Source organism: Anthonomus grandis, chromosome 7 (genome assembly GCF_022605725.1).
Source record: "Anthonomus grandis grandis chromosome 7, icAntGran1.3, whole genome shotgun sequence".
Classification (NCBI taxonomy): Eukaryota; Metazoa; Arthropoda; class Insecta; order Coleoptera; family Curculionidae; genus Anthonomus; species Anthonomus grandis.
The window spans coordinates 31,137,160-31,148,110 of record NC_065552.1 but is presented as its reverse complement, the minus strand read 5'-3'; the positions used below and the strand labels follow the sequence as shown (position 1 = coordinate 31,148,110).

The window sequence follows — 10,951 nt, the reverse complement described above, 5'->3', positions numbered from 1 at the left end:
CGAATAAAATTGAATGTTACATAAACTATAGATTATAAAAAAATGTAAAAGATTACCTTGGAAACTGAGCCATTGATGCTTACTTACACATGCTGTACGAATTCGGGATTCAAAAAAGAGAATCCCATAAATTCTGTTTGGTCAAGGTTCATCATAAATAATTTATCTGTAGGGGTTAGATCAGTTTTTTCAGACGTAAATTGCTTGTCGAAATTGCTCACATCTTTGCGGTGTTTCTGCAAAAAAAAAAACACGTTTTAACAAGAAGTGTATATAAGCTAAATAATATGATGTAAGCTTACGATTTTGGGTTTAAAAGGCGGCTGAACCTCTCTATTTTCGATTTTGTCCCAATCGATCCGCCGGAAAAATACGTGGCCTCTCACATCTTCTTCGCCTCGGTTTCCGCACCCTAGTCTCTTATTTGGGTTTTTAGTCAGGAACTAAAAATAAGCAATTCATTAAAGGGACAAGGTTACAATTATGATAATAAAATGACTTACAATTATTTCAAAGTTTAATTTTTTTATTTACATTAAAATGCGAAAATTAGACACTTTCATTATTCGGAAAGGTTCCAACGTTTTTGAATTTATTTCAATTTTCTCTTTGATGCTTAGATCCTAAATTTCTAATTACCGTATTCTTAAACTGGCTACATGAAAATATTGAGCCTTGAGATCAATTTTATTTAAGTGATTCGTGAGTTTGCATAGTTGCAGTAAATACATCAGTTCAACATTTTTTTATAGTTGAAGAGTATATTTAAAGAGAACATCTATAGTGCATCCCCACTTATTTCTTTTCGTATAGTCATCAAAACTATTCGTTATTAGGAGGATTGGTTTTGCTACAATAGATCTGCGACTACTGGAAGCCCTCTGAAACAGTTTTTTTTGTGCTCTTCTTCGTTGCCTTAATAATTTAGTAATTGCTAGTCATTTTGATCACAAAGTAAATACGAGAGGCGAAAAAATCAAAAGTAGTTTAACTTTCTATCATGAGCTTAATAAATATACCTGGACTGCCAATTCAATGAAAAGTAAATGACCACTACTAGGGGGCCGCCATTTTGCGTGATTGTGTCCTTTCGATGTTGGTCACTCTGATAAATTTCAGTTGTGCCAATTGTAGGGAAACAAAACCATTAAAGTTTTTGAGAGGTTATGTTTACAACAATATAAAATAGAAAGTTACATTTAGTTAAGAATTTAAGATAGTTGCGTTAGATCTGTGATTTTTCTTATACTTCTTTAATAATTCATTCAAGTTTCATTTAACTTGGGATAGATGCAGTTTAAAATATTTGATTTATTATTCTGATAATCTTGACTCTTATAAATCCTAATACCATGAAAATGATAATCTTCATTTAAATTTTTGCTTGTATTTATTTAACAAATTAAGTTAAAGATACTTATTTTCTTTCTATTTTTACTATTAGGCCTCTTACTTTCCTTCTATGTACAGTGTTTCCACATCAAAAAAATCCCACCCAAAATGGGTTTGTAATTCGCAAAGGTTTATTTAGTAAAAATAAACAACTATATGTTATTTTATTATAAACATAGACAGACAATTCACAATAATTCAGTTCTGAGAAACAGTGAACCAAATACTTTTAAATAAGGATGGTGATACATCATCCACGTATTAAATAAGGAGGAAGCTATATTGCCTGTTGCAGACGATATATCCATGCGTCGTTTACAAATCGCCATAAAAACTAGGCAATCCGCTATACTCACAGGTCAAACGTCAGCATCGTCAAGTTCATTACGGTAATTTAATATATTTTTGTTGGCAACACTAAAAATGTTCAGAGTGACCAACATCAAAAGGATACAACCACTATAAAAATGGCAGCCACCAGGCAGTGGTCATTTTTGGGTATCGTGGCCATATGCATTAGCAGTCCACGTCCAGGTATATTTATGAAGTTCGTTTTTTCTATACACTTCTGAAGAAAAGAAACCTTACTAGTAAAATGGTTCAATCGTACAATCCTCGAGACTCGATGTACTGTAGCTCAGATCTATTTAGTTTTTGTTTGAAAATTTAGGACGTATTTAAAGTTGAATTTTCCTGGTCTATTTAGGGACAGTTTGATCTGTTTCCTTATCACTTATCTGTTTCATCACTTATTTGTTTTCGGACAGCGTAAATAGTTATCAGGAGGATTAATTTGGGTCCAATAGGTGTCCTGTTTTCCGGATGGCAACTGTGGATGCTTATTCTATTCTCCGAGGATATTAGGTACGTTTCTTATATGTATGCACTCTTAATGCGAAAAAGTTCTTGTTCTTACTGTCTTTAGGTCTTGCTATCAGTATTAAATAGTGTGCTTTTGTTGGTAATTGTTTTCATTAATTTGGGTTGACCCTAATATCACGCCATCTTTTTGGGCTGCAAATGCAAAACATTGGTGCTTGCTTTTCCTATTAGGTTTTCTAATTCTAGTTTTTTAGTTCTGGTATAGCTATGTATGCATATTGGATGGATTCCTTATGTCAGAATAATAAAAAAATATATTGAGCTTAGAAATTTAAAACCTATTTGAATTTATTAATTTTGTTTTGGCTTTACATTCTCTCTCACTAAACTCAACCAATGAAGTTAAAGCTGATCAGAGTCATTGGAAGTCAACTATATTTCCTAAAATCCTGAAACCTAGCTGAATACTCCCAGATCATATTTCCAATGTAAGCATCGACATGTATTAAAAAATTAATGGAACCAAAATGCCAAAGCCTCATCAAAGAACTTGAACTGAAAACACTTCAAATTGACATATTGGCAAACTTTGAAGGAATCTGGTCAAACCCATCTGGCATTAACCAAGGAAATGTAAAAATTCTTGAGAGGATAAAGAAGTATATATATTAACCTCAGGTACCTTTTATTATGTTTTGAAAGACATTGGTTCAGAATCCACCATTAGAGGATTTTGGGTAAAAATAAAAAAATATTTTTACGTATCTTCAATAATGGTTACTGAGCCTAATTGAGAAAACCTGTTTTTATAAAGGAAAGTTAAAGGCTGTAACAGTAAAGCTGATGGCATATGCGTGGTTCGACAATCATCAATGAAATCTACTTACTAAAGGCATTCATGGAGAAGATAGATAAAATGCACCAGATGGTACTTACCAGATCTTACCACCTTAAAGAAGACGGAAATAAGTTAGGCTAATTAATATAATTTTGTTAGGACAAACCGTAAAATCATTTTACACAATATGTTGAGAAATGCTTGAAATGCAAGTATAACCTCTATTATATCATAGTTTTCACTATGCTTTCCCTTGTTGCTTTACTTCTGAGCAGTGATCTTTTAGTAATTATTACAGGGCAAGTATATGGAAAAATTTGAGCTGCTTAGGAGTTGAATTCAGTAAAGAGTATTCCCTTCTGCTTCTGAATGAAGTGACAAAGTTTTAACGATAATACGTTAATTTTTTGCAGAACCAGGCATTCAAATAGGCTAATGCGATAATCTACTCATGGCATTTCCACGCGCCCAATCTTATGCATGTGATGACGCAATTTAAATCAATCAGTCAATCTTAACTTAATAAATTAGGTGTATTTATGAAAACTATAATTTGCCAGACTTTAAGGCCATTTTATTTTCACTAATGAGTTTCTTCAATAAAAAGTTCTTTACTTTAAAGGTTTACTTATAAATACAATAATTTTGAAGTTATTAAGTGGTTTTTCAATGGATTGAAAAAACTTTTTACATCATCTAAAAAAATCTAAATATATATGTTGTATTGCATTGTAACGATATTGGCAACACCGCCAATACCACCTGTTCTTCGTCATTCCTGAATGACACAAATGGGCACACCGCACGACATCTCTGGAGAAGCCTGGAAGGTTACCGAACCTTCCGGACAGTGTTATGCCGAGTATATAAGGAGCCGCGTTGCCGTTGGGTAGTAGTTAACAGTTCAGGGCAGTGAATTCAGAATATTGGCGCGATATTCAAATCGAACACAATAGTAGTAACTAAATATAGTGAAACTAAATATTTATAGTAGTCGTAAGTGATCGTGTTTAGTAGTTTAAGTGTGTAAACAAATCAGTTGACTATTTTCGTATATCGATTATTTTAATTCACACCTCGACAAACGGTAAGAACGCTACAGTATATAATATATGTAGTAAAATAACGCAAAACCTTGTAGGTATTTGCGAGTAGTCTTGAATTTACATTCACTTAATTTAATAAGAAGTTCTTACTACATTTTGATAAACCCAATAAAAATGCAATTTTCATCAAGAAAATATGTTCTAATCTCATTACTTCCTGCGGGATATAAACTAGTTTTCTACGATCCAAGAATTTCAATTTAAAACCAAAAATACCCGACATCTCAAATAAAAACCTTAATTAAAGTGAACAAGCACGTAATAAAGTAAATTTGGAATAAAACGTAATAAAGTTACCATTTTGTCGGTTGTGGAGGGAAAACGTGATTAAATAAAATTTGTTCTGTTTTACTGTTTTTGTAAATAACAATTGGGTTATAGCAACAGTAAATTAATTTCATTTAAATTCTAAGGTAAGAGTTGATTAATAAACGTAGCCAGTGTAAAAAGAATAATAATCTCAGCGTAAAACACCTTATTTATTATTATATTTGTGTTACGCGTAGTATTTTTCAAATAACCATACCAAGTGCGACATTTGTTTTTTCTTAGTTTACACCTTTCCTGCATGTTAATACACATTTCCATAATGAATTTATAGTGTGTTATTTACTGACGGCAGTGAAACATTTATTATAATTATAACGACAAATAACTTACCCCTTTGCAAACTTCTTTTGCTTCCTTGGACAATCCTTTAGGATAACTAACATTATGGTCGGTAATAGATGCAAATAATTCTTCTTCATCTTCACCATCAAACGGTGGTTGCCCTACCAACATTTCGTACAGGAGCACCCCATAAGCCCACCAATCAACCGATTTTCCATAAGGCTGGTATAAAATAATCTGAGACAAAATATAAATTAAAACCGATTATATTAGACGATAGAAACGGTAAACCTACTTCAGGTGCAATATAGTCAGGAGTACCGCAAAAAGTTTTGGTAGTTTTATCACCGTTGATGCCTTCCTTACACATGCCAAAATCGGCGATTTTAATATGACCGTCTTGATCTAGCAGGACGTTGTCCAGTTTTAAGTCTCTGTAGACGATTCCTCTTGTATGGAGGTAAAAGAGACCTATGGCTATTTCAGCCGAATAAAATCTATAACAAAAGTAAATAGGGATTTTAATAACAATGTATTTTTTGCTGCAAATACTCAATTTTTGATTTAGATTTAAACGTATGTTAGCATGAAAATAGAAGGATCGATTTTTTCCATAATAAAATATATTATTAATTTATTTTAAAAGATTCATCTTTCACGATATGTCTGTCTAGTTAAAAAGCCTCGTAGCTGACTGCTATTAAACGATTTGCTTTTACTTGATTACGGAAACAATTTCCCTATAATATCCCCATCCTCATCTTTAGCAAATGAGAGTTTAAGTTTTAAGTATTAGAAAATATATTCATTTCATTTAAACTGAGTCTACTCACAATTTATATAATACGAGGGCTTTTCTAGTTGTAGTCTGTCTTCTGTCTTTCAAGCAGATTGCAACAGTCTGTGTCACTGTTTAAATCTTTGAATCATTTAAAGAGGTTCACTAAGAATATTTGTCAAGTCTTTCCTGATCTTAGTACATATTGGTTTTTATTCGAATCTAGTTTAGAGTAGGTTATAAGAAACTTTAAATTATCACAATTTTTTTTTATTTTTATTAGTGCTTTTAATCATCTTTTGCATTTTCCACTTTACTGGGTACTCAAGAGTTATATAGTCGACGCCTAATTTATTTTGTTTACCTGCTTGAACGTGTTAAAGAACCTTGCAAACAAGACAGGTAAAAAGCGGTTTGGACAGGTGTCCAAAATACGTTATTTCTGACGGCAACTATAACATGTCAACGTTATAGAATGATATTCCTTATATTTATTATTTAATTTAAATATTTCCTTAATATTACAAAATCGTCAACATCCTGTTATATCCTCAGTATCATTTCATCTATAAAAAATTAAATTACAGTTCTCTATTTTCATTTGCAACAAAGTCAATTAAATTTTCAGGAGCTTCGTCTCTTAGGTACATAGATGCCGTATTCATTAATAAGCCAGAAGTAAAAAACGTTTTGTTCAAAATCTATAATCTAGGAACTTATAAATATACCTGGACTGCTAATGCAAATGGCCACCATGATCAAAAATAACCGTCACTCTGAACATTTTCAGTGTGTGCCAACAAAAGAATAAAGATATACCTATTATTAAATAAAGGTAATGAAGTTGACGACGCTAAAATTTGACTTTTGATCTGCATGAACTTAAATATAAAAAGTCGTGACTCGTACAGCGTCGTGCACGTTCTTTACTCATAAATAATTAAATCATATTATATATTATATGAAAATCATAGTTCAAAAATTAACGAAGGTATATAACTTTGCAGGAGGTTTTTGTCCATGTTCTGGAAAGCTTTTCTCTAAAGAGTATAGTATTCATTAAGTCGCGAAACTAGTTACCTTCCATTCCATGTATAATTTTATTTAAATAATAAAACCTACTTTATAGTATTGGTTAGCGCATTTGTATTTTGTTATCTAAACCATAAAGTACATACTTTTTAGTTACATCATTTTATAATGTTTATTCGCCATCTGATTATTTTCATTGATTTTAAACCATATTCTAAATTAGAACATATGTGCTAGAGATCAGAGATGTTGAAATGGGTAAGTGAAATAAAAACCAAATGATTTTCGAAACCAAAGGGTTTCGATAACCTTTGTTTGTAATTTTAAAAAAAATGTTAAGGCTATCATTTTTATGGTGTAAGATACAAGTTTATGAGAACCATAAAACACTTATTCTTAAGTGCGTGCATCTATCTATAACTTAATTGAAACTTCGTAAATTTTGACGAGATTCTTAAACAAGTACAAGAAAAATATCAGAACTAATGCAACTATCTTAAATTCTTAACTAAATGTAACTTTCTAGTTTGTTCTTGTTGCTCTTGTTTAATTAATGGCGCTGCTACGAGGCAATTGCCAGCACGATTTGGAGATTCGGGAAAACCGTCGGGTACGTACCCTGTTCCCCGAATCGACACTTTCACAATATTAATTCCTCAATCACAATACGAAATTTTTCAATTCACGATGTCGCCTCCCCCACGATGCATCCGGCATCATCCGGCATGGTTACCGGCGTAAACTATAGGATCAGCTACCACCGGCAAGGGGTAGGGAAGGGCCTGGAAAAGGAATTTAAAGGATAGGAAAGGACGAACAACCACGTGTTGATGGGATGAAGGATAACGCGGAAGTGGGATAAAAATTTTCACAAAGTTTTATTCTGAAATGCATGTTGTAACTAACGGCAAGGGTTAGGAAGGTGTCAAGGAAAGCAATCCGTAAGATAGGAAAGGAGGAGAATAACCACGTATTGACTGAGTAAAGCATGACGCGAAAGTGGAACTTTCTAGTTTATATTTTGTTTTTATAAACATAACCTTCCAAAAACTTTAAGTATTTTGTTTCCCTTGAATTGGCACTACTGAAATTTGTCAGAGTGACCAACATCGAGCCACCTAGTAGAGGTCATTTATTTTTTAATGGATTGGCAGTCCAGGTATATTTATTAAGTTCGTGCTATAAACGCACGCACCTAAAGCCTTAAGATCTCATTGGCTACAGCAATCGCCAAACTAAGCCTTACTTCCGTACTGTCTTCCTTGTTACCGTTGTTACTTTTCTATGTCGAGTAACCTGTTTTTGTTAAGATATCTGTCAACTTCTTAAAAATACAAGCAAAGTTTTAATTTGTACTAAACCGAAAATAATTATTAAATTTCGACTGTAAAGATTATAATTTTCTTTAGGAAAAAGTGAATTTTAAATGATGTAAATACTAACCTCAATAAAAAAGAACAGAACGCTCATTGTTATTGCTGACATAAATAGCCTAAATGTTTAGCTTGTATAAATATATAATAGCTTTGTATCATAAGGCTATTAAATCTACGGTTACAAAACTTTAAAGAATTCATACTTTCAATTCTCAATATTATGCATTAATTTCGTTCAACAACTAAATCCTTTGAAATAACTGTTTACGGTATCTTTTATGATCCGTATTTTAATGTCCTATCCTCCCATGTAAGGTCACAAAACAATATAATGATTGGTCTCGAAAATATTCGAAATTGCTTTGGATTACACAACGTTACTGCTATATGGCAAAGAGCATATGTTTATTTAAGAGAGGATAATGACCGCAAAATCTAAACAAGTTACTACGAGGCGAAACTCAAATTATGTTTGGTATACTGTGGTCTCGATTCAATCAAGCGATGGACACACTTCTAATTTCAAACCAAATAGCTCACTCTAAATAGAGAATGTAGAGTCTGTATAGGTGATGATAAGCTGGGGAACACAACGCAACTTTTAATAGTAACAAAATTGTACTTTCAACAGCACTTCTCATTCAGACAATTAGAACTAACAAGTCATTTCAATGGCTATGCAGACTTGTTAGTTCTAATTATTGACAATGCTCCCTCAAACATATAGACATGTTGAAGCAATTATTGTGCCATTACATAGTAAATGCTTGATGTTTGGTGAGCATTTTATCGAAATCGGTGCAAAAACATGGTACAATGCACGGTATTCAAAAAATGAAATGGTCTGCCTATTTACCAGATTAATTGCATGTATTATAATATTTATATAGGCCGCAATATTGAGAGAATTGATTAAATATCTTGAAGACACTTGTAGGAATCTAGCTAGAGAGAGTTTTCGGATAAATTTGGACCATTTCGTCATTATTCTAGAAAACCTATTTTTATTTACATTTGATACACGTAGGCAACTCGATGGATTAAAAAAAATTATGAACAAAAATGAAAATTGCCGGAATCTAGTGGTTTTAAAAAATGTATAGGATAATGAAAATGTATGTACTCGCCGTATTGTGAAGTATTGATTTCAGTCTTTCAAGCACGCTCAAAACATCTGTCTCTAGCCATTTTACGATTTTATTTTATGGTAATTTTCCGCACAATAGCAAAATAAAAACGGAGAAAACGTTCACAAACAATATTTTTATTGGCAGGGCACAAATGTAATTCCTGTTTTACGAGAAAACAATTTTTAAATTTTACTATTTTCGTGCCAAAAAATCTGTTTACTCTTATTTGTTTAAATCATTTCATATATTTTATGAATAATTAGCTCAATTAAACCATTATTTCGACAGATACAACTAATTAAACTGTATTTTTTGAATGCTCATGACAATTAAAGTGAATTTTTTTTTAAACATGCACTTTGCTCTAAATTTTAGTTAATTCAAATTTTAAGATGTATAAATAAGTATAATTAGGAATTTATATCTAATATTAGCAACATAAAAAGTCTTCGTTTTGCTTGCTAAAAGTTTGTTTTTCTTTTAGCATACAATTTCAAAAACAGTCTTTTGACGAATTTTGAATTTTAATTTTTAGAGACTACCACCCTTCTTCAACTCTTGCATTTGATTATCAGTTTTTCCATCGTACCTGTTCTTTTGGCTATGTGACCTAAATTATTTGTTGAAGCAGTATATCTTTTATACTGTAAGTTGTAGTATTGATACATTTATTCGTTCAAGTATTTTATTTTCATTAAAAAAAATTAGTGATCTTACTAGCCTTAATTTTGTATGTATTGTTCGTTGTGTATACTTCTATTGAAATTAGAATATAATTTTTACAAATTGTTACCTGTTTCACCATAGCTGTTCTTGCAATAGTATAATTCTTCTACGGATCTCTCTGTCACAACTTCCTTCGTTTGTTATAAGAGACCCTAGATATATGAAGATATTTACTACTTATTTAATGTTTTCAAGATTGTTCCCTGATCTGTTGTCAATTATCATGATTTTTGTCTTACTCCTATTAAGGTTTAGGCAACAAACTCTTTGCTTTCTTTTCCAGACTTCTCATTGTGTTTGTTATTTCTTCCTGATTTGAAGCGATGATCATCGAATATGTCATCGGCATATCTTAAACTGATATTCCACCCCTCTATCTACGAGGGCGGGTCAATAAGTCCGTGACTTTTTGAATTTCCCGCCCTTTAATGGAAATGACAACTCTGCTCCTGTCAACAAAGAACTGTCAGTTGACGCCTGTCAAAATTTGAACAAGCTGCGTCATTTAGTTTGTGTTTGACAGCTGTTAATAGCAGACTACCACTCGTTTTGAGAAGAAAATGGAAAAAAGTAAATTTCGTGTGCTCATTAAGCATTATTTTTTACGGAAAGAAACAATCACTCAAACCAAGGCTAAGCTTGATAAATATTATGGGGACTCTGCACCATCCATTTCCATGGTAAAGAAGTGGTTTACTGAATTTCGATGTGGCCGTACAAGCACGGAAGATGCCGAACGTTCTGGACGCCCAGTCGAGGTCTCTATATCCAAAACAATCGAAAAAATTCACGATATGGTTTTAGCCGATCGGAGATTGAAAGTGAGAGAGATTGTGGAAGCCATAGGCATCTCACATGGTTCAGTAGTTTCAATTTTGAATGATCATTTGGGTATGAGAAAGCTTTACGCAAGATGAGTGCCGCGTTTGCTCACAATCGACCACAAACGCAACCGTGTGACAATTTCCCAGGAGGGTTTGGCGTTATTCAACCGCAATATGGACGAATTTTTGCGTCGTTTCGTCACCGTGGACAAGGGATAAAAAATTTCGTCACAAGGGATAAAAAAATTGGAGAAACGTTGGACTAAGTGTATAGAACTCAAAGGAGACTATGTTGAAAAATAAAATAACTTTTTA

The 10,951-nt window shown here is 32.4% G+C and overlaps 1 protein-coding gene across 1 annotated transcript in view; it reads right to left on the bottom strand.

Annotated features, from left to right (window-relative positions):
• Positions 1–10,951, bottom strand: part of LOC126739010 (protein kinase C, brain isozyme) — a 103,536-nt gene that overhangs the window by 17,153 nt on the left and 75,432 nt on the right. The window contains exons 11-14 of the mRNA XM_050444534.1: positions 5,066–5,267; positions 4,819–5,007; positions 303–443; positions 57–236 (exon numbers count right to left, since the gene is read on the bottom strand). Coding sequence (XP_050300491.1) covers positions 84–236; positions 303–443; positions 4,819–5,007; positions 5,066–5,267 — 685 coding nt within the window. The 3' untranslated portion in view covers positions 57–83. The remainder of the gene's footprint in view (positions 1–56; positions 237–302; positions 444–4,818; positions 5,008–5,065; positions 5,268–10,951) is intronic.